Here is a 24,779-nt window from a genome sequence, read left to right as displayed (position 1 = left end):
CATTAGCCAACTTGGTACGTGGGACGCAGAGTGGGCGTGGTGACGACTGACTGGATATACTATATGGGTGCGTTGTTTTGGGGAGGGGGAGTCTTCCACAATCATTTGAGAAAAGGGTCCATTCATAAATTAGGATGATCAATTGTACGAATTTTTAGGAATATCATTTTCTTTTAACCAAGCGATTATTCATTAAATTAAGCAATGCATTCATACTGCACAATAGAATGTATATTTGTAACATTTGGGCAATTTTTGTTACTCTAAGAAAGCACAAGAGGGTGCAAGAGGCCTATCTATCTAAAAGAATTCAAGGAGGAAATCATAACAGTACTTTCAATTGTATACTTTATTCACAAGCAAACCAAGGATAAAGAAAAATATTCCAACAATACAACTGTTTCAAGTGGGTTGGCGGCAGGATTCTTTGTGTGTGCTGTAGCAAAAAGTCACCCTTTGCACATTTGTGAGGAAATGTGTAGGCAGTTTTTAACTTATCTTTCAGTGAACATTTTTCTAAGCCCGATTAACCTCAAATTTTTAGTCCAGTCTATTGGCTGTAGTTAGCGTTACAGGCAAGTTTATTAGACACAATGGAGACAAACTGTTATATACATTATTCACAATAATTAAACAAGTGTTTTATCCTGTCTGCGCAATTTAGCAAGGGGGGCAAATGACAATGAATAGAACAGGTCAGTGCTCTACGACTTGGTATCCAAAAGAGACTTGATGTCTTTAATGCCTTGCTGAGCTGCCACAGAAATGATGTGGTCGACAGCCTTCACATGCATCAGCATCTTGACAACCTCTTTCACGTGATCCCTGGGGAAAAGCATCAGAAACCCATAGTGAGGAAATCATATTGACGCTATTAGGGAGGAACTAGAGGATCTTACTTTGTCGCACGTCGCTCAATATCAGACGCCCCAAGGCTGCTGCGGTATAACGAATTGGCTAAATGGGCGAGGTAGCGACACAACGGCTCTAACTGAGGCAGCGTCTGTTGGCCCTTCAGCCCAGCGAACCATTGCGCGGGCAAACAGAAAACCACCTGTGCGGCAAAGGAAAGAGCAGTTCTTTACTACAATATCAGCCTGGTAGACCCAAAAACAAATGAAATAAAATTCTACCTTTTGGGTCTTGAGAACATCTTCCTCACTGGCTTCGGTGGTCTGCAGTGCAGAGAGGATGTACCTGTTCAAAGTGCTGTCTAAAGCCAGGTCCTTCAGACAGGAAGTGGAGACAATGCCCTCCCATTGCAAGATGTTTCTCAAAAGCTAAGGAGAGAAAACAAGCATTGTGAGACTAAATGAATACAATAATCATTGAACCAGCCACAAACTAATAAGTATAACACTTTAAAAATGTAGTAACGTCTTAAAAAATATGTTTGGTGGCTGGATATAGCACGTATGACCCACTTGTCGATTTTTACTGCTATCTTGTGTCATTCGATCTAAAGTAAACTACAAATACATGAAAGATTGCCAACAAACCTTCACACAAGTCCAAAACTGCCTTTGATAGAATAAGTAAGGACCACCATTCTTGTTTTCCAACAAACTGAACAAAAACAAAACCGTGATTAGTCTGACGAATACCACACCCATTTTAGTCAAGGTGCAGCATACTTTTTGGGGTAGAGTGGCTGAAAAACATCTTCATCCAGTGTTCGCCGAACCCGCAGTACCACTGTTTTTAACAACTCCTGACAAACCAAAAAACAGAGTAGATTTAGAATGCTAGTGACACAGAACAAAGTAGGTAAAGTAGCTCTTACGCGTGTGTATTGGTTGTCGCCATGGAGAACAGTAGGGTAACCTTTCATCAGTCTGCGAATAAACCCAACCAGTCGCGTCGTCTGACTGTTTGATAGCGGGTCCCAAACTTGTTCTGACAACACTGAAGGTCATGTAAAATTTACACTAGTGCAGTCATTTAATTTTTTTTGGCATGGTCGCCATTTCATCGCACCTTTTTAAAAGTTTTTTAGAATGTGGAAAACTTGTACCTGTCAGTTTAGTGATGATGACCTTCTCCACAATAGCCGGGAGCAGACCAATGTCCCCGTCCCCTTTTTGCAATGCGCTGTTCTCCTTGAACCCGTAGAATAGAAGCGACTCAAACCAGAGCATGTACTCAAAGTTTGCACATGGTGCCTATAGAGAGCCCAAGCAAAGGTAGATGTTAGCATTTCCACATTGCAAGTTTAAAACCAAAATCAAAACAGGCCTCACCTCAAAAGGGTTCCATGTGATAAGCTCCAGTCGAACTAGGGGACTGAAGAGTTTGGGCAGACAGAGGCCAATGTAAGCATCTTTGTAGCACTCGGCATAGTCTCTTCTCCACACTTCAAACTGGGATTTGATGTAGTCCAGGGAATGGAAGTCCTCCAACACATCCTCAAACACTTTCTTGCACTCCTTGGTGATACGATCTGGAAAGGAAGAATAAGTTAGCCTATGGGTCAGTTGCTATTTAATCACACAAGCTGGTCAATGAGATTTTCGATACCATGCTCCGTGTCGAAGCTGGTGATGTCCGTAGACGTCTCTTCGTCGTCGGATGACCAGCCTTCTTTGTGCTCCGCCCACTTTCCATTCTGCTCTCGCGCTTGACGCCGTCGAGCTCTTAAATTTTTTTTAAAATAAAAGGCCAATTACATTAAAAGCAGAGTTCAGACTTTAGCTTTCTTTTCTTACCTTCGGGCTTCCCTTTCCGCTGTCCTTCTTTGGCGACTACTCTCTAAGTACAATGTGCGGTCGCGACCAAATGGATCCAAACTGGGAGCCATGACAGCTTTATCTGAAAGACACAGGAGTGATGTGAGGGCCCAGTTTAGTTATAATATCATCCTATAGCCTCACCTTACATTAACACTGCTTAAAATGTGATACTGACATCAAGTTTTTTTTAAATGACTGATTATGCACGTAAATGTAGGATATTTCTTACATATATTTGGACTTAAGATGAGCAATAATAATGATTTCAGATGTACATCATTTTGATTGATCACAATGTGCCATCTGTTTAGTAGCAAAGTCGTTTTTATTGTAATAAATATACTGCGGGCACCCTGCAATAAATTCCAGCTTGCAAAATCCTTAATCATTCCATCCCACAGTAAATCAATTTCCATTCACTTACCTGTCTGCAACATACTTGTGACACTCAGAGCTCACAAGATAACTCTAGTCACCTCTTAAGGTGACTTTACCCGAATCCCACTGATAGCGAGACTCAGGATGATACATCACCCCCCCATATACGCATGCTCACTCGCACACAGAGCCGCACTTTTAAAAAGGGAGTAGGGGGTATAAATCTAACCATACAGACACAGTGCTCGCCCACACGTACAAAACTAACGAGGCCGTTCGAATGAATCATAAAAACCTTATAGATGGACTGACTTGAAAGGCTTGCAAACTCCGCCGATTCATCTTTTATATCATCCTGTCTTCTCTGGACAAGTCGCAAGGCCCGTTGCCTTAGTAACTGGTGCATGGCAGCCTCCAGCTCCTCGACGACGGGCACCTGAAACATATGACGCCTTCTGTGACCTCTGAACTACACAAAAGCAGGGCTTGGAGTCATTGAAACGCCTCGTGGCTGTGAGGGAAAGGAAGATTGTGATGTACGACAAAATGATGGAGCTGGAATATTGCCAGTGTGGGGACAGAGCAAATCACTTGCTAATGGTTGAAGCCGTAAATTACAGCAGAAAAAAAGGCCAATACGTTTATAAACTAACAAGCAATATTCCACTATCATTTCAGGGATCCGTTTTAAGTCCTAATGCTGGTGCTAATATGCTGGTTGCAATCACCTAGAAATAAAGCAAACGTGAGTTTAGAAGACACAGTCTGCTCAAGTAGTTAGTGCTGTAAGAACAAAACTTTTGGTTCTAAACACGCATTTAATAGTCAGCAAATTTTATGATTCTGTAGTACTGTTCACCAATTTCTTTGTTCAGGCTTTGCTGCAGTAAACTTATTCAGTTCAGAATCTATATAAAATATGTAATTGTAACAGTACTATAGGTAATGCTTCACATCTATTAACTTCATACAGGGAGCTTTTGTTTATTTGGAATGGAAAATTTCTTAGTCTCAGATGTATAACTGTATTTATTGCTGAAGTGCTATGGAAATGAAGCGGAGTTGATAGACAATTTGAGGGGGCGAGGGCGTGTTCTTTTATTATTACTGTAAAAAGGGAGTGGAGAATGACTGGAATGTCACCTTAGTCAGTGAGAAGAAAGCCCCTTAGACAGCTTGGTAACCCTAAATTGTTATATGTTGTGACTGTCAAAAAACCAAGACCCACTTAGACCCTTTTAAACAGTCACCAAAAGCCCCAATCTTCTGCCTTTTCCCCTCACATTGTGAAAGTAGCAATTTTCCACCTTCTAAAGTACAAGAGCAGTGTGTGTTTGTCATGGAATGTTATGTTGAAAATAATTTTGATTGTTTGACAAGCAACAGACCTAGTGTCATCACAGATTCAATTTTTGTCAAAGGACAGATTTCCAGCAATGTGTTAGTGGCTCAAAAATATTTAAAAGTGCCTATATTTTTCTATCAATCAACTTTTAAATGAGTAATAATAAAATACGTTTTGTCATCATTCAAAAAATCATGTATTCAGATTAAAAAAAAGACAAAGTTAAACAAACAGAGGGCAGATTATCTCCCTTACCTTTTCACCGAAACACTCAAGCAAGTCTCCAACATACCCTCGCATCTCTTGCAAGAATTGATATTGATCAGCATTGTCATTGGACGAGCCGTCCAGCTGTAATATGGCGCTCTCTGAGGCAGCCAGGTCTTCTTGGATCTGTGTGTACCGGTTGACGTTGCTGTTGTGGCCTGTATTCATATGACCGAGCCTATTGACACAAAACAAGCAGTGGGAGAAAAAAAGAGTACAAAGTAGGTCAAGGGAAGCATATCTTTTTAGGAGATCATTAGACACAAGAGAAAGCTCGAATGCAGTTGTCTTTTTTTTATATTTCATCTCCAACCAAAAAAAAGTTGTTAGCGCTGTATGTAGCTTTATGGGGTCTCCCGAGACCACAGCACAGACAGAAGGCAGCGGTCGACATGACGAGGCTGCTCTTACCTATCCTGCAGACGTTTCTTTACCAGATCGATGGACACTGGGGATAAGTCACTAACAGAGAGCCCAAAGTGAGCCACAGCGCCGTCAGTCAGGCCGGGAATCTTGCCGGCCTGCGGGGGCATTACACCGTAGGTGAAGGGCATATTGTAGCCACCGCCATAAGGATGAGTGTCGTAGCTGTTCTGGTAGTAGCTCGGTGTCTCCTCTGGTTGGACCTGTCGAAGAGTGACAAGACCTGGTCACTTAGGAATGATGGTAGTGTTACGGTGAACCAGAGATTGCTACCATTTAATTCACTGAAAAAAATTGATGTGGGTGGTTATTTACCTGTGGTATGCTGATCCCTTTCCTGATCTGCTCCTGCTCCCACCGGCTCACTTCTTCATCGTGACCACCATCCAGCGCCTCGTCGTCGCTGCCCTCGATACCTGCACGCGTGCGGAAGGTCAGGCCCCTCGAAAAACTGGATGTTCGACGTTATATGGGAACGTGCCTATCTCTTCTGCGATCTTTTGCCTCTGAGTTTTGTTGCGGACGCCGCTGAAACTAATCCTCTGTTCATCCCCGTCTTCGTCGTCGCTTCCGTCTTGGTCTTCTTGCGCCATGCGTTTCTTGGGGGTTTCCGTCTCAACAAGCGGGGCGTCTCCGCCCAACTCTCTGGCCAGCTGTCGCCGCTTTCTGGCGGCATGAATAAATGCTGCATCAGGGATCTCCCCTGGGAAAACAGAAGAGCACAGTATTTGTAAAATGAAGCCGTCGCAACTTTTTTTTTGAGGACCATAGTTATAGAGTAACAATAGGCTAAAGATAGAAACACCTATACACATTAAACATATGAAGCAATGTAGTACCAGGTTTCAGAGTACTGAGGGAGGAGAGTGTATTGAATGTTGCTCCAGTGTTGTTTCCACCACTGCTTCTCTGTAATTGACTTCCCTTCATATCTTCCTTCTGCTCATCAACACCATCAACTTCCATTTCTTGTTCGCCAACATCTTCTACTTTGATGACCACTTCTTCTTTGACAGTGACAAAAGGCTGAGGCGTTGTTTCTATTTGGCAAAAGAAAGAAGAGTCAAGCAAGATATTCTAAAGCTGAGGGTAGCTACCAAATGACACTTTATAAATTTATATCAATCCCCAGTGATTAATAGCATGTTAGGCAATGGTGATAAAAATCGCCCACCTGTTCTGACAACGCCAGACTTCTCCAAGTCGTCCTTATATTCCTTCTTCAGCTGCTTAACTATTTTCTTGCTGTGATTGGACTTCTTTACCCGGAAGACGTCTGGTCCTTCTGTTTGTAACCAACACCACACGAGAAGGAAGACAGTGAAATAATTTTCAAGACACCTTTATAAGATTTTCCCCCTTAACACATGATTTATTATTCATCATCATCATAAAAACACACAAACGCAACTGTATATTTGCGTTGTTTTTTTAAGGGCTGTGACAAAATATATCGTTCATCAATTAATGCGTTCTGATTGGAAATCAGAAAGAGAAAAATTAAGTTTTTTGAATTTGTGAAGGCAGAATGACAAAGAATTGCCTTCTCAATGTAGTCCATTTTATTCCATCACATTTTTTCTTATGAGTCAAACGCTACCACTGATGTATACTATAGTTAGGTAAGATCATCGTTTTTTAATAGCAGAATTGGGTATTTAGAGTCGATATGTGTTATGATCTCGAAACTAAAGAGGATAACTGTGTGAAAATGGCGGCTCGCAAAGCTTCCATGGTCAGCCAAAATGAGCGTCGGTGCGGTACCTTCTTCCTCGTCATCGTCGAAACTAAGCAAACTGGCTTTTGTGGGTCCAAGTAAGGCAGCGCCGTCTTTCACCTTCTTGTCCCTTTTAAGATCTTTAGAGCTTTTAAAATTGGCCCCGAAGCCATTGCTCTTGGGGCTGGAGCTATCGTTGTTGTTGCCGCTGGACGTCTCCAGGAAAGGGACTTCTTCTAAAACAGGCCCGAACAACGTCGGTGCCAGCATCGGCTGCACATTTTCCTCTCGTTCCTCCTCGTCGGACTCGTTTCTTCGTCGGAAATTTGCGCGTTTGATCCTTTTAAACATTGTCGTTTTCAGCAGCGATCAAACATGCTTCAAGTATCGGTAGTCTTGTAGTCAAATGCTGCAGAATTGACATCCGTTCTCTGGTGAGCCACTTTCTTCCACCGGGGAGCGCTGCTTCTTCGTTCTAGGAAATGCGACACATTTAATGCCTTTTCATTCCTATTACTGCCCCATCTGCTCAAAACGTGTATATATGCATCAGTCGCACACCCAGGGCAATGGTCTAAAAGTAATTTTCAGAAATATAATTTGTCAATTAAAATAATAAACTGTTTGTATAGCCAAATAGTTGAAAAAAATCTTAATGAAGCCTTTTCTATTCATTTTTCTTTTTCTTTTTTTAAATGGATTACTGAAATTCAGTTTTTAAACATTCAAAAGCACCCATAACAAATTCATCAAGCGTACTTCATTTATTTTCCAAGCTAATTATCCTCTTCAAGGCAGTATCATTTAGTCATGCATCTTAAAATGTTGACCCTTACTGCATAAAGTCATGACGTTGAAACCTTTGGTAACCTTCATGGTAACAGTTCATTAAAAAAAAAACATAAATTCTCCACCAGAATAAATCCACATCATTTTCCTCATGTGCCAAGAAATGTGTATTGTTACCTTCCTGAAACAATGTCAACACATAAGACAATGGAAATACACCATTGCGAGAGACAGGTGGGCTGCAGTCAAAATAATCTTATCAGCAGAGTATGTAAGAAGCAAGTCCCATGACACTTGATTGCGGCAATATGCATGTTACCGTGTCAAACACGTTACTGTCGGTAAAAAGGTTGACAGGGCTCATGTCCTTTCTGATCAAACAATATGCATTCTGCACATTTGACATTGTTCTCTTGCATCATTAAATGGCAGACATGCAGGATGCAGTTAGCGAGGGTCATTACAGAGCCATTACTCAACGTGCTGTGTCGACGCCGCGGCAAGATAATAACTGACCAAATTAAAGTGTCACCACAGAGGAAGCTGGAATGATTTGCTGTGATTAATTAAAATCCAGATGACCCTTTGGCATTAAAACAATAATTGGATGAAAAAGCAACTCCCTGTAATATCTTCCAATTAATGTGCTACTTACTATGTGAGTTTGTAAACCCCTTTGCCCCCCTTTTCCTGTCACATGTTCATCATCAAGGGGGCCAGAGTAGATTTTGATGTCAAATATGATAGGTTTAACAAATTATTAAAGCTCTGCACATGATCATGCATGATTTTTAGTTCCGCCCCTGCTGCTGCTCACACATTTCATTTTATCTAATATTATTATATTTATTGAATGCTTTTTTTAAAATAACATTCTATGTAAAAAAAAAATTACCATTCAGACTGAGTTTTTGCCGAGACAATTCTAGAATCCTATCTGCAAAGGATTTTTATTAAGCAGAGATTTGACATTACCCAATAGACACTTGGGGGCACTCTTACACTTTCCAATAGAAACTAATGTTACTTTTCTGGGGCTAAGGGTACGACTCAAAGTTTATTCATGTATGAATGCTAATAAAATACAATGACATTTCCTGATGCAGTCAGTATCTGCTGCAAACCAGCAAGAATATAGATAGCATCAATGGTTCAGTTAGAAAGGGTGATCAAGTAGCCTCCATATCTATATGTGATGTTTCATTGACTTAATTTAATGGAAAAGATATTTCATGATTTAGTTACTTGTAATGTCAACTGCTGAGAAGTACTGATAATAATTTAATCTGCCCACATCAACTGAAAATGTGATTGAAGTCCACGGTTTGATTTGCACTGATGGAACCAGCACAAGGGTTGGATACCCTGGCTTATTAAATACACAGAGTGCATGTCTTGAGGTAATGAAGATAGAGATATTATTTTTTTGGAGGTTGGGTAAGTGCCACTGTAATTAAAGGGCAATGGGAGCTTCACCTTTCACCTTTAACTAAATACTTTCATTAATGCAAGGTTATGTTTGGTAGCTCGGAGAAAATTGGGATGTCAAATTTAATGAATGAGTCCGGTTTTTTTTAAAGCAGGATTAAAGCAGTCGTGTTTTCATAGTCGAGAGTCCTTTCCTTTCCCTTTTTTTAATGAGAGATGTTTGATTTTGGAATGATCATATCCCAGTGATCTCGGGTAATAGCATACTTTGAAGGCAGAAAATTGATGTCATTTTACAAACGCCAATGTAAAATAAATACGACAACTTGGACGAATTCCTATTATTATCTCTAACAGGAGATCAGACATTTGTTGAGGAGTGAACATTTTGGAATATTTTAAGTCTGGCTAAGAAGCAGTTACAAACACCATTGCACTGTTCAAATACCGACTCTGATGGTTGAAAAGGTTTTACCGTTAATGTATAAATATAAGCAACCTGGTATATATAACTTTCTTGTAGCCCGGCCAAAGATTTCATGAACAGTGATTTGCAAAGCTTCTGTCCAACAGAAATCCATTGTAATGTAACAGTACAACATAGTACATTAAACAAAGACTGAGCTAGGTCAGTCTAGGTCAGAGTGGCCAATGAATATTAACATGGTAGAGCTGGTGGTGGTATATAATGTCAGATTTTACACGTAAGGTGTGATTTAAATAGAATTAAATGTTACATCATGATTTAATATTAGTCCCAGATTGGCCTTCCTTGCTTGAACAATTTGCAAATAACAAAAGATTTGAACCGAAACATAAGTGACAATAGAATGATAGGATCAATTCTGAATGGAGAAAAAGGGAAAAGTCGGTATCTAACCTTAAACAAGGAGAAAAAAACATGTCCTGTGCATAATGCAATCGCTACTGGATAATGGATACAATGACTTTCGCTGTCGAGTCCCATGCTTTCCATCGACCTTCTCCACCTGAAATACTGACACGGCTCATCAATTCTACCTTTGTTGATTGAAACGGCGCTCCCCGAGCGAAGCTGTTGTTTTGGTGTCAGAAGAGCAGGAAACACTTTTAAAAGTATAACAAAGTTATCAGAGTAAAGTTCAGTGTCAGCAGCAGTGCCTCTGCTCTGTTTGCTCTCCACCGCAACCCCCCCACCCCCCAACTATCAGTCAAGGTAGCATCTAAGTCTAATCACCAGGAGCCACACTTGCACATCTTGCCCAGTGAAGGAATCCTGTGGAAGGGAAATATGGATCCCTGAAGGACACTGATAGTTCACACTACACAGGAGGAGAGAAAACATTGGAAAGCAGCTGGCGCAGCAGGCTTCTTTGCTTTTTCTCTGTCTTTACTCTCAATGAAAAATGCCCACTGACAAAAGGGTAGAATGTTCTGGCCAAGATCTTGAAAAGTGAAAAGGGGCTCAGAGGAGAGTGAGTCACACAGAGAACACTACCTACTGTGAATGTAAAAAAAAGTGGAGGAGCTTTTCTTACATCTCTATGGTGGATTGGCTTTTTTCCATCCGTGCCATTTCAAAAGAACGCATCTGGAGTGACATATAACGTATAATTCTTATAAAAAGCCGTTTATAGCTACTTTTTTATAGCAGCGTAACTTGGATATTTTACAGGTGAAACTGTAAACATGGACAGGGAACTTAATTTGACCTTCTCCAAAACTGAAGGCATATTTTATTGTTCGGTAAAAAAAAATTGAATAGCATGCATTGGGATGGCCATTCATTTCCCAATAACCAACGTTGAAAGAGGAATAAAATAAGACCCTATATCTACCTTTTTTTATAACTCTAGCTTTATACAAAATTCCTTTTTACAAAGTTCAAAGAAACTCAGTCTTTCAACTTTTTAAAAAATATTTTGCATAATCCTGCTTTAAAACTCGCCGGTCGAGTACAGACTAACCAAATCGGAAAGATTGTGGTCTGCATATCAACACAAAGGATTTCTGTGAAATGAGAATTTTCAAGGAAATCTTTCAAGTTATGTTTTTACATAAAGTGAAGTGAGCATTTTTTTCCATAGAAAAAGTGCATTTAGTTACAACAATATAAAATTGGTTTGTTAATTGCCAAGCAGAACATAAACAACTGCAGAAAGCTCTGCCAGGCGCTTAGCACTCATATAAAAAGACCTCAAAAAGTAACCTTGAAGTCACAGTTGCTTTTTTTCAATCCACAAAGTGTTAAAGGAATACATTTTTGCCTAATGCTTATTAGAAACTGAAAAATTAACAAACTGAGAAAGAATAACCTCCTGTCTTAATGCCATAGTACAAAGGAAGGTGAAAATTTTGGACACGCTGCAACATTGAATGTGGATGCTTCTCATCCCAAATTTCTTTTTACGAGAATGTACTGATTTGGGATCTCAACTCACATTCCCCTGTGTGGAATACGCATGTCCTCTCTATGCTTGTGTGGGCTTTCTTGCAGAACTCCAACTTCCTTCTGCATTCAAAAAACATGTTAAAATAAATGTAGGCTGCAAATCAAAGCTTGCCAAAATCATTTCTTGGGCATGGGCCACACTGTAGTTAATGTTTTTCTCTCTTGGCTGATCTGACTTGGGGAGCATGTTACTTTTTTTGCTGGCATTGTGCAATATAAGGTTTGTTTTTTAATGTCTAAGTTGGCTTTTTTGATATTATTCTAGCAATTTTGAATCAAAACGGATTCAGCATCTCTCAACTCCAATGAGTTAATGTATAATTTCCTTGTTTAGGTACTTGATTGACTATGCGTTGTAAAATGATTGCAGAAATATTTTAACACTTACACAATGGGCATTATCTTACTTTTGCTTTTGGGTGCATTTGCACATGCGTTTGTTTGTTGTCAAATTGCGGGTCACTTGCAAAAATTGCAATGTCAAAAGGAAGAATGTTGCATTGTATTTTGGTTTTGACCAATGAAAGCAAACTATGGTCTTTCCTGGTGTAAATACACCCTTAGACTCTCCCCTTGTCCAACCACGCCCCTTTTACACACAAACTGGGCCCCCCAGAGGCCAGTCCGCAATCCCAGCTTTCCCCCAATGCAACTGGATAAATAGACTATTGTGTGCAGGACACTTGTTCACCTGTGTAGTTTACCAAGCCACTATTAAGATCTTCTGAAGAAGAATCTGACTTTCTCCATGCCGAGTTAATGTGACTAAATGAGCCCACGCTGATCTATAACGTCTGCTCTTTAAGGCACCTGCGAGTGAGTCATCGGGTGAGCAGGAAGTGGTGTGCCTGTTTAAAGAAAAACAGAGGAGAAAATATGATGATGTTTAAACCCACTTTGAAGTCTCTTGAACTGCTAAATAAATGATGTACTCAAGAAGCCTACTGAAATGGCTGCAGATCTTCCACCTGCGGCTCCTTGCTTAAATATTCATTTCCTGTCATATCCTCACATTCAAACCCCTTTCTCGCAAACTCACGTTTGCTTGTCAAAGATGGAAGGGAATGGCAAAAATCTACTCGCAAACTGTTTTTGTCTTGGAGAGCATAAAGGAGGGAACCAGAGTTTTTTTAATCCTTAATCATCACCACAAACGGGCCCTAAACTCCTTCATCAGTGGACAGTGCTGCAGAGAAGATGGGGAAAAAACTGTCTTTTCAGTTCTTTCATCCTTGCAACGCTCATAAAGGCCTTGAGATTAGCGCTCATCGAGTTAGCTTTCATTTGCCAGTATGGGGGTGCAGGGGCTGCTTCCACCGAGGGGGCACTTGTTGGAGAGAATTACTCCGGGTAGAAAATGGAGAAAGAGAATTTTTAATGTGGATGTTTGGAATATGAGCACAGCGGAAATTGTGCCACATTTCTGTGTGAGCCTGGCTAATTAGTGGATCACTGGACACATGTTTAAGCACATAATGCAGTAGGCGAACGCTGTGATAAATTGGGATGATTATGAACAATGATTTTCAATTTTGGTTTGTTCTCGAGGTCACTCAAAAGAAGGGCTAGTAATTTAGTGCAAATATTTTCACTCGTACAATGTTATTTCAAATATGTAGTTTTCATTCATTCAATTTTTGAACCACTGATCCTCACAAGGATCGCGGGGGTCCTGGAACCTATGCCAGCTGACTTTGGGCACGAGGCAGGGGACACCTTGAATCAATCAGAATCTGACTGGACTACTCCAGCTTCTATATTTTTAGTTAGTGAACTCTGATGTGATTTTAGAAGATAGATTTATATTAAAATGTGAAGTGGGAATTTGTACATATTGGAACTTACAACAGAGCTCAAGCAGCTGTAAAACCATTTTAATATAGTACTTAACATTTTGAAAGGTTTCACACTAAAGTCTCATGAGAGCAAATTGCACAAAATGAGAGGTTTTACATGCTATCTTTACTAATTTATTAGTGGATCTGACTGCTCATTAGTCCATCATGTGTAAAAGGGAAGTCTTGACCCTGCATCGACTCTTCCCTCCTTCTCATTTCCCCACACGTGGATTTCACATGTTCTCAGGAGTTTTCCCTCCCCTTCTCATGCGTTATTACATTGAAAGAAAAGCCGTGAGTTTTTGTGGAATAATTACCCTTTCCGACCGACCAGGAACAACAAGGAGCTTTTGTCTTTACAATCTTATCACAGAAGGATTCTTCCTTGATTTTCCTTGAATATTTCTACCCGACCTTTGGAACTGCTAATTTAGTCATGTCCGTTCGGGACGAGAGCGTCAAAGTTCCTATGAGTACCATTATGCATAATAATAGTAAGTTAGAGTATAGATTCTGTAGAATTTTCAAATGTCCACTAAACTTTTTCCCCCAATATATGAAGTTTTCACACAAATTAGACCGTGGATGTTGTGATTGATTTGCACCAGATTGATGCGTCTTTCCCACCTTCGTCTTCTTCAGGTGCTAGCTCGAGTGATGAGGATGAAGTGCCTCTGGCTGCTTTTGAATTGCTGGATTTGAGGCTTAAGTTAGAACATTTCAACTGAAACATATCAGGGAAGGAACAGACTATTCACATTCGTATTTACCTTTCATGGCGCAAATGGTTAGATTCCTTTGTACCGTGAAATTGGTTGTTTTACTGTTTTGTCATTTAGCGGTACGATTAGCGTTAAGTGTTAAGAAATGTTTATAATGTGGAACATTTCAATTTTATGTCCACTGTTTTCAGTGGAAGTCATCGCTCTTGTTCTCAATGTGAAAATGAGCTGGCTCATTTGGTTGCTATCTACTATCATTCATTCGATTTCTGTACCTGCCAAGGGGGAGTGCTGGAGCCTTATCGTAGTTGATTCTGGGCGAAATGCGGACCCTAGACTGGACGCCAGTCAGTCGTAGGGTGAACATAGAGATAGAGTAGATGGGAATCGATTCCACGCTGCCAACACTGAAGTCAGTCCAATGAACCACTACACCATCGGGTGCTGTCAACTTTGTAATATTGTTCATAAACCACGATACTAGCAATCTGAAGAAGCATTGATTAATCATTGGCTTTTTCTGAGTGCCTTTGGCCACACCACACAGATGTGTTAGTAACCATGAAGGATCATCACAGTCTTTGCCCGAGTACTTGGTATGCAGCAAGTTTACAATAACTGCTTAAGATTCTGCGCAGGTACAAGATTTCTTTGAGTGATTTATTTGTCCAGCATAAGGAGAAAATGTGCCTTCGGGGCAACTTGAATTAAAATGGATGACATTTTAAAGCCCCTCAAGAACACCAGCACGACAAGCGGGCTTCTAGCACGAGCAGAAGGCCTCACACCAGGGCCTTGCGTGCAAGACCGAGAACGCGGGCAACAAAGCTGTCCTCGAGCTTTACACGTCCTGTCTTCAATACCCCCTGTTGGTGGACCCAGGAGAGGCTATCCGTCACCCTCCACCCAGTTCGTTTGAAGATGAGAGGAAGCGAGCATGAGCGGAGGGAAGGCCGAGAGGAGGAGAGGTAGATGAAACCCCGCTTGTTCTCTTTGAACTGCTAATCGCCGTGTTTAAAGCTGACCTCGCTTCCTGTCTCCGTCTGTGCGCGGCTCATTAAAATATGTACCCTGATAAAGAATCCGGAGGGGAGTTCAACATATTCTCGCCACGGTGGTTGTCAAACATGAAATTTCTTCCTCAGTGCTAGTATTAATGCGTGAAAACCACTGGTATGAGATTTGAATGTCTGACTGGGTGAGAGACGGGAAAATACTGGATTTTTTAATTTTTTTATTTTGTTGCCGTCACTATATCAGAATGGATCTGATACATGCCATTCCCAGAGCAAAATTGCTTTCTTATCATAATCAGTTTGGAAGGACTAAATGAAAACAGTCTAGAAACATTCTGTGAATTCCAATCTGAGTTGACGCAATTTATTCACAGGAGTGTTTTTAAATAAAACCTGAGGTGAGCTACACAGATGCGGGACAGTGATCTCGCACTGCCTAATGTGCTGCTCAAATGGCTTTTCTGGCATTAGATTGGTTTATTTGATGAAGATTTCAACATATTCCGCTTTTCTGATGGGGTACTACTCCTCTTGCCCTTGTTACAGTCATCACTGCTTATTTAGACAATCATCGTCGAATCTGGTGTCTTGAACGTGATCAATTACTGGTTGAGTTTGGATCTGATCTCGGGGAAAAACAGCACCCAGGCAGGCTAATCTATGGTGATTGAACCTCGATCCAATTTGGGAACATTCACACTAACGCACCCGCCCGAAGATCAGCAGGGCAAAGAAAGGTGGGGCAAGGCGATCACGCCGGCGTAAGATCAATCAATCAGGGCTCCCGTTGGCTGGTATTGACTCTGCCGCCCCACTGGGATTCTCACTCGATGCACTTTAAGGCATTTTCACACGGGTCGATGAAGAAGCGTGCCCGGGCCGACTCTCAGCATTTATTGGGATGCATTTGGGTAACGACTTGTCTCGCTCGAGCGTGTTGCCGGGGACCCCACGGTGCCGTGTGTCGCCTGCTCCAACACACCCATTCAATGGCTGTTGATGAGCTTGAATGAGTTGTACCACCGTGAATACAATGTAGGTTGTACCAATAGCCTAACCTGCAGCATAAGATAATTACTACCGTCGTCTGTGGCACACTGGATCTTACGTTCACTGAGGGATTAAAATATAGTTTTCAGCCTCAGCTTGCTTCTTTGTAATTTCTCCTATAGACTGCTTACCACTTTCTCTCTTTGAAACAACTTTCACAACCTTGCTGCTCAATACTGACCTTTCTCTGTCGCTGAGCCCAAGTCAGTGACTGGAAGTCGAGACAGTAGCTACTTGGGAAACTAAAAATTTGTCTTGTTCATGTTTCTTTGTCCAGGCTCGTTTATTCATTTTTGCGGACTTCAATCACACTTTTTGCGATTTTAGGCGTTCTACTCTAGACTGGTCCCCTCTCAATCACAGTTAAAATTTCCTTGTGTTCATATTTTTTAAACTGTATTGCTCAAAAAGGATCGAGCTACTAGATGAGTTTGTCTGTTACAACAACCTACACGTTATCAATACGTGTTTTGTGGATTGGATTTTTTCCTCTCCTTGTTATCAAGATGGTCATCAATCATCCAAATCACGTAGTGACAGGCTAAGTGAGGGATGATTGACATCTGATGATTACCTGAGCTGTAGGGCGTCGCGGGTCTCCATAGCAAACTTCCCTGGAGGTTATAGGTTTTTACTTTGCATTGATGGATGACTTTATTAGGACTAAGAGGCAAAATATAGGTTATAAAACATACAGAATTGGTATGTCCAAAAATGGACACCTTTTTTTCATTATAGTTGACTGCAAATTTCAAGAATTTAACCCCTGCTGATGTAAAAATCATAAACACCCGACTTTCTGGTATATTATCTATTCTTATACTACAAACATTGTCAATTTAGTACTACAGTGCTGGCCAAAGTTGGATAACTTGAGGGCAGATGGTTTCACACAGACGATAAAGCTGGATATTTGTCGGGAATGGAATTGCAGCATAGGGAAATACAGGTCCAGTTACCAAAATTCATTTGTCTTCTGAATACTGCAAACAAACCCGTGTTCAATCATTATGGCTATAATTTACAGTAAATATTGTCTGTTGAAAAGGCCAGGAAATAGTTACAAAAAGCTACTGACAGAGGTTTAGTTTTACAGGATTAGCTTTATCCACTGTAAAGTGTCTTTCCTCCCCCCCACAACCCAATTTGCTGAGTATGTCTGACACCATGACCCTTCTTTTATACAAAGCCTGAGCAGCGTAGGTTTGGGTGGGGGTCTTGAGCAGGTGGAGGGGAGTTGAGCAATGTTTTATTGGCAGGTGGGCTCACTCAATAGAGTCAAGGTAATAAAACAAGTTTGAGAGGAAAGCTGAAAAACCGGGTAAAAAAGGGGATTGAGTTGAGCAGAGGCGGCCGGAAAAACCACAAGGTGAAAATGCTTTCGATCTGACAGGTTACTGATTGACTCAAACCTTCTAAAAGGACTCACTGCGACTTTTTAAAGGTAGAGGAAAAACGCCAGCCCTTCCTCCACATTGTGGTTTCCATCACTTAGTAATAGAACAATTCGTTTGGGAAAGTTTTTGGTCCATTCCTGATGTATTATGTAGCACAACAACTGACGTGAAGGGAATTTAGAGAGTTGTTTTTAAATGCATTATTGACTGCAAGCTGTATTGCACTGAATTGTTTAGGGTAGGGCTGTCCAAATTTGTCCACCAAAGGGGGCAGTGGGTGCTGGTCTTTGTTCCAACTGATCCATAAACATTACACTTTTAGCTTAAGCTTGCCTATTCTGATTCAACCTAATAGCATCTTTCCATTAAGGCGTCTGCATTATGAAACAGAGTCCATTAAGTTTAAAAGCTATATACAACATTAGGTGCTTCTATTTCCAGTGTTTGCATTAACCTTTGTATTTTACAATTTTGCAATAGTAAATACAGCAGTAGTCAGCTCTAGAACAACAATGGTCCTTTTTCTTTAGTTCTTAGCCCTCTATTTGTATGTCCTCGCTTCCATCCTGACCGCAATATTGCCTTGCGTATCATTTTCATATGGTGAAAATAACCTTCATTTTCTGAAGAATCAACAGTAAATTTATCAAAGATTGTTGGTATGCGTGTATTTGTGCATGGTTGTTAGCCCCCTTGTGCCCTGCGATTGGCTGGCAACTAATTGAAGGTGTATCCATCCCTCACTGTCTATTGTTATTGACCCTCGTGAGGATAAGAGACTATGAAAATGAATGAACCATGTTTTTTTAGATTGGATGCAATTTTCTGGTTTCTGCATGTCAACATCCTTCTTTAACTGTCCTTTAAAGAAAACCCAGACAATGACTCACTTGTAAAATGCAGTGGCAACTGAGATTTTATTGGCTTGTATTATGACTTGTTCCTCCTGTACGCTTTTAACCTTAAAAAAGTGCTTGAGCATAAGCCATCTTCTCTGATTAGAGCTTTGTATGGCAGTCACGCATGAGATAAGCCACGCACACATGCAAACCCACACCATTCTTTCACCTCACAGACGAAACTTATCTCACGCATCCATAATGAGAACTGACGCTGAGCCCCTACCCAGAACACATCCACACCATCCACCTTCTCTCCCCAAATACCAGGCGGCTGAACATACGACTCTCTCAGTAAGCCCCAAGCCAATTAGTGTGCGGTTGCCGCATTGTTATCTGGTAGCCATTGCGGCATTTTCCTACCACCACAAACTTTTACTGCTGCTTCACGGCAGCCCAGAACAGGAGATGGCTGCTGTGTGAAGAGTTGTGAGCTGTGGGTGGCGAATCTTGATAAATAGGAAAGCTTGACTTGACTTGAAAATGACTTAAGTATTGATTGTTATGACATACAATGGTGGATTGAGCTTCTCTCACAAAGGGAAAGGCAAGCATTGCAAAACTGCAAAGTAGTCCTTAGCACAACAAGAGATGCTGACAAACAACGGTATTAACACTCACAGAGTAAAGCACAGGTTTTAGTTGAAAGGTGTTTTAGTCTCTGTGGCACTCAAGAGCTCCAAAGTAACAATTCTATAGGTGATGCTAAAACCTGTAAGTGGAAGGAAGGAATTTACTTTCCACAATAACTTTCCCCCAGTCTAGAATCTTTATTTAACACTTGAGTATTACACTTCAAAAGTATACATTTCAAACGTCTTTTTCTTTTTGCGGGTAAATAAATTGACAAGGGCAAATTTCCGAGATTTACTTACGGCACAAAAAGTGCGAGCGAGAGAACTTCTAAGTCCCACGGCTCTAGCCTGAACTTTGTCAAGACATGTTCACACTGCTTAAAGTTCACGGGCAGATTGTTTTGCAGCATGAAGAGAAGTGTAGAAGAATACAAATGACAGTTACCCTGTTAGAGATTATAAACACAAAATTCCCAACATCAAATAAATCATAGCCTCTGCAGGATTTATTGCTAATTGCATGCCTTTTGCCCCAGACTGTCTACCTGGGCTACTCTCACAGCAGGGGGCGGGATATCTTTGAGGTTATCATACATCAGATGACTTTTGTTCTTTTTTAGAGCTCAGAATGTTGATGTCAATCTCCGGAGATTCCCCCTCACACGTAAGCGAACACCTACTTGATAATAAAATACAAAATATTCCAGACTTCAGCACATCTCTCCACTCATAGCACTGGTTTGCTCCTCTTGCCACCCGTTATTATAACCATTAGCTCATCTCTGCTGATGTCTATTGGTCCCCTGAACATGAAATGCAAGTTGTGCGTTCAGCAAAATAGCTGTTGCAGGTACATTAAAAATATGGCTTGAGGTATTCTTGGACTGTCTTTACAGTATGTTCCTTCTTGTAACTAGATAATGGTACTGTGTATACCTTGAATTGTTCATACTATGCATAGACCCTCTCAACACTCCCTGTGACTTTTTTTAGGAAGAATTTGGAGTGTGTTTCTTCTAAGATATTATTTTTTTAGTAGATTTAGAGCAGGGGTGTCAGACCATTTTAGATATAATATTTAGAATTTTTATATATAAATGGATTAAAAGAACTGGATTAAAATCCCGGAATATTCAGTTTTTTATAGATCTAAAACAATGTTTATTTTAATGATGCGGTGGGCCAGATTTAGCTCCGATTATTTGGCCCCCGGGCCGCGACTTTGACACGTGATTTAGAGGATCTGGTAGATAGGTTTGATGGGTTGGTGGGTCAATTTAAATGAAGAGATGCTTGTGCAATGATTAGCTGGCCATCAATTCAGACTGTCAAGCGCTTGGTGACCATAGTTGGCTTAATTCTCATAATATTTGTACTATTCTCGTAGTCCCATTTGGGGTTTTTTTGCATTCACTTTGCTTTGGGGATCTAAAATGGATGTGGACATTGTGTTATTTGACCTAGCGGGCAAATACGCTTCTTAAAGTTGATTTTCTATTAATGCATCTGGGCTAGAAATGTCGAGATAAAGAGTTTTAGCATCAAACTATTATGATCCTTCACCCAATGTGACCTCCTCCTCCATCTCCTCTTGTCGTTGCTTATCTTCGTCTTACTAAGCACTTTCCCTGTTTTTTCCTTTTCTTTTTCTTTTTTAATATTCTGTAAATTCCCAAGATGCCGCGCTTGCTTGGTTGCCTTTTTTTTCTCTCCACGAACGATTTTACTACACACAGGTCAGTGTAGAACCAAACTGCTTGTAGATGCACTGTTCTTTTTGGTCCTTGCGCCTTTCTTAAAGAGAACTAAATTGCTGTTCAGACCACTTTAATTCGCCCATATCGCAGTGTATTGTCCACGCTTGAGCCAAATTCAACCGGGCACTTTTATTCACAGTGTGAGGAAGAAAATGCTCGAACATTTGTTTTTTCTTTCTTTCCTCATAGTCAAGGAAAAAGAGACCATGAATAGTAGTAAGCCTCATTACTTTGGTAAATGGGTGAATGTTATGTGGCCAGTACCTCCTACCATATTCCTACAGGAGCAAATTGCTCCCAGGGGACCCGTAGAAGTATGCATGTGTGAAAGTGAGAAGACTTTCAGGAATTTCAATTACTAAAGACAAATGACGTGAGCCACATGTATTAAGGTCTTCTTTTCCAAACCAACCCTTCTGGCGGGATGCCATGTTTTAATTTAAAACACTTTTCAAACTAATAGTGAAAATGGTTGGCGATAAGTCACCCATGTGAAGATAGTGCATGATGTTTATAGACCAGGTAGAACTTTTGAATGGTAACCGTGCGGCAGGTCTACTGCACACTAAGGAAAATTTAATGTGCTCGCAGAAAGGGGAGTGTGTCAAATCCACTTGATGAAATGAAAATCTGCAGTAAATCTGCCATGGGACTCCACCACATACAAGTCAGAGACAGTTTGGGTCTAGTCAAACACAAACTGTGAGTTGGAAAAATCCTCAAATCTCATTTGGGGGGAAAGCTATGATTTGACACACGGTGCATTGGGTGATCATTTTTTGGTTTGGAAGTTTGCATTTAGAAGGTTTTTCCCCTCAGGAAAGAATGTAAATAGGCCTAATAGGGTGAAAAAAGTGTCCCTATCAAAAAAGCTTTGAGATTTACAATGACAGAGCAAAAGCGAATAAAACCAAAATATTTTGCCTATTGCGGTAAGGAACTTTCATTGCAAACTAACAAATTTAGAAGTCAAATATTAGAAACTGTAATAAAATCAACATATACTTGCACCATAAACAATAAATTTAACTCTTTATGAATAGGCAACAGTTTGATTTAACAACATCAATTGCGTTATTGGGGCCAAACTCACGTAATTACACCTTCATGTGGAATCGACCATGCACATACAAACACATTACATTCGCCAACCTGTCCTTGACGGCTCTCATAAAAATGTCTCGACGATGCCAGCTGTTGGGGGGGCTACAGCTTCAGCTCAGCAGAATGAGGACAAGAAGTCCTTCTTGAGGCGAATAAACGAGATAGAAAGTTTGGTGTTTTGAGGTTCCGTTGATAGGTGGGGGCTCACTTATGGGGTATTTTCATGTTCTGCTTGAACTTGCATGGATTTTCTCCTTCAAATGAGTCCTCCTCACATATTCCGAATCATGTCTCTGGAAAAAAAGACAATATAAGTGTGAATTGAATGTCCATATTCAATAAGTAAAAGGATAAAAAAATAGAATGCGCTAGTGCAGGTTGTAGTACACTTCTATTAAGCGTTACGGGAATTACAGAAAACAAGGAAGGTAACTGTTTTGTTTTGTAAAACTAAAATGAGGGATCAGAAAAAAAATGCCCATAATCAAGCTAAGGATTTAGAATTGTGTGTAGCGATGCGCTTCGAAATGATGACATATGGATGCCTTAAATGCTACTTGTGCTGCTTCTATCTCCATGGTAACCAAATTTCTCTCTCTGCCGTGGACACAAATGTCAAGCTAAAATGAATGGAAAGCGACATCAAAGTAGCACAAGGTATGAGTGGAATTGACACCTCATTTTGTTATGTGAAGTAAATGGAGTCAGTCATTGCTATTCTCTTGCATCTGGTAACGGATGTTGAGGTGAGATATCCAAATCCAAATTGAAAGATATATTAAGCGCATTAGCAAAGAAAGGGAAAAGCAGCAGTAATGGAGTAAATTGAGGGGGAAAAAATGAACCTCTGCGGATAAAGACATAAGGATCTGCTCTCATGTCTGCCTCAAGACCTCCATTATCTCATCTAACCTGGAATTGATTACATTCAGTGTGATCATTCATACTAGAGTACTCATCCACAGCAACCTTAGGGAAAGCCAAAAGAAAGTCCCCCCCCCCCATGTACTCATGCAAACGAAGCAAATAATGTGACAATATTATCTGTATTCTGGGTTATCAAGCAGCCGCAAGTCGTTTGCCAAGCATGTGAAGAGTAGCTCAATGGAGGTGAAAACAAAGGACACAAGAGAACATACAAATCCCTAAATGTTTTGGATCCCCATTTCACATATTCTATCTTTCATTACCACTCTCAGGGACCCTTACTCTATTCCATTGCTTTTCTCTTGTGGGAGGCCAGATTGCAGTCGTTGTTATGTTCATCTGCGAATGTACGCTGACATTTAGAATTTAGTCAAAAGTCTGTCAAACAGAGACATGAAGCCATTGGCATACTGCAGATGTTGACGCACATGCTCAGACTATTGTGCTTTTAGTATTACTTATTTTAATGAGGGCAACTGTTTACTTATGAATGCAGAAAAACTGTCATCTTAAAGGGTTTATCTTCTAACATTTTAATCGGGGTTAAGAATGAAAATTGGACATTTGAAAATAGGTTAAAAGTGTGTGGTTCCTTGCTGGAATAGTACAAAATCACTGGCTTACATGTCTAAGTGAATGATACAGAACAAGGCCCAAATAATTAGTTAATTCACAGTGTTGTTTCTGCCTGTTGGGATTTAATTAAAGAACTTAGAATGATACCAGAATGAGCACTTCACTATGTAATGGGCTGGGCTCTACACATCTCTTCTCCACCCCCTATTATATTTCATAAGACACACTGCCTGGAGGGTTGTTTTTTTTTTTTAAGAAAGAAAAGACAGAGTAAGTCATGTACTAACTCAATAAAAAAAGCCTCCTCAAGGCTGACATGGTTGGAAAAGTGGGTGAAAGAAAAAACAAAACTTTTATAATAACAAAAACACATTAGACAATAACAGCTTCTGGAATTTGTCGACCATATTTCTTTTTTAATCTAAGACAGCGGCTTATACGAATGTTACTTACCTCTACACAGCGAGCGAATGGTGTGTTGTATGTGAAAGGATGAGTCTCTTCTCATCACATATCTATAAAGAACTGTGCTACTCATCTCTCACTCATTTCCTCTTCTGTTTCAAGCTCTCTTTCTCAATTCCCTGAACTTCTTTGTGATTAAATTATCCCATGATAGAGTCCTCCATGCTGGCAGTCTTCAGACAGACAAGGGAATGGATGGAGACTCCCAATGAGAGAGAGAAAGATCGCGAGTGTATCAAAATAAAAAAGAAAGAAAGCGAGGCCTGGTAAGGCATGAGAAGGCGAGCTCGTGGTGGAAGTTTGCTTGAACCCTAAATATCCCCCCAATCAAATGCACTTTCCAATCAAAGATGTTAGTGATTGTTGTTTCTGTTTGAACAGATTTACTTAGTTCACATTCTAAAGTACCTAACAAGTAAAATCTTAACAAGAACAACTGAGACAAATTCCATTTTGGCATGTCATGATCATCAAATGTTATTGTACATAACTCTTAACCTCCCTCTGGCAGCGTCAACTCAGTACTTTGTTTCTCAATTAGTTATCAGTTTGTCTTATCATCTACTCAGTGGCGTTGAGTCTGACTTTTATCAAAGCCAGCCATGTGACAGGCTCTTCAATATATTATGCTCTGAGAATTGAGTTGGAATCTTGGCTCATTGGTAGTTTAGCGCTTCATAAAACTGACATGGATTGAAGTTCACTACATATGTTCTGATTTGGTTTTTAACAAGGTTTTGATACCAATCAATTTAAGGGTGTATTTACACCAGGAAAGTCCATACTTGACTTTCTTTGGTCTGGAACAAAATACAATGTATCTGTGATTTATTTTTATTTTTTGATCCAGTTCCTTTTGCAGGTTTGAATTCACATCAGCCTAAAACCTTTTGGGTTTAGTCCGAACCAAACCGTGCAGGTGTAAATGCTTATGTATCTTATCTTT

The 24,779-nt window shown here is 40.4% G+C and overlaps 1 protein-coding gene and 1 long non-coding RNA gene across 2 annotated transcripts in view; one reads left to right on the top strand and one right to left on the bottom strand.

Annotated features, from left to right (window-relative positions):
- Positions 1–24,779, top strand: part of LOC144067784 (uncharacterized) — a 121,811-nt gene that overhangs the window by 35,927 nt on the left and 61,105 nt on the right. The window lies entirely within an intron of this gene.
- paxbp1 (PAX3 and PAX7 binding protein 1) lies at positions 332–7,340 on the bottom strand. Its single transcript, XM_077592532.1, has 18 exons — positions 6,907–7,340; positions 6,317–6,427; positions 5,982–6,182; positions 5,624–5,845; positions 5,458–5,558; positions 5,131–5,345; positions 4,708–4,897; positions 3,420–3,543; positions 2,706–2,808; positions 2,518–2,633; positions 2,241–2,440; positions 2,015–2,162; positions 1,784–1,905; positions 1,635–1,711; positions 1,500–1,566; positions 1,134–1,280; positions 900–1,054; positions 332–825 (listed from the first exon to the last, which is right to left on the bottom strand). Exons 1-18 carry the CDS (start codon positions 7,208–7,210, stop codon positions 705–707), a joined length of 2,724 nt encoding a protein of 907 aa, XP_077448658.1. The 5' UTR covers positions 7,211–7,340; the 3' UTR covers positions 332–704.

This window comes from Stigmatopora argus, chromosome 22, assembly GCF_051989625.1.
Source record: "Stigmatopora argus isolate UIUO_Sarg chromosome 22, RoL_Sarg_1.0, whole genome shotgun sequence".
NCBI lineage: Eukaryota > Metazoa > Chordata > Actinopteri > Syngnathiformes > Syngnathidae > Stigmatopora > Stigmatopora argus.
The sequence above is the reverse complement of the archived record's forward strand: the minus strand, read 5'-3'. Positions and strand labels throughout refer to the sequence as shown.

Excerpts from the sequence above, each read along its gene's own strand:
- paxbp1 (XM_077592532.1), bottom strand. The coding sequence starts at position 7,210 with ATGTTTAAAAGGATCAAACGCGCAAATTTCCGACGAAGAAACGAGTCC. Across the intron at positions 5,846-5,981 it reads CCTCAGTACTCTGAAACCTG|GGGAGATCCCTGATGCAGCA; the intron begins GTACTACATTGC and ends CTGTTTTCCCAG. Across the intron at positions 1,906-2,014 it reads CATCATCACTAAACTGACAG|TGTTGTCAGAACAAGTTTGG; the intron begins GTACAAGTTTTC and ends CATGACCTTCAG.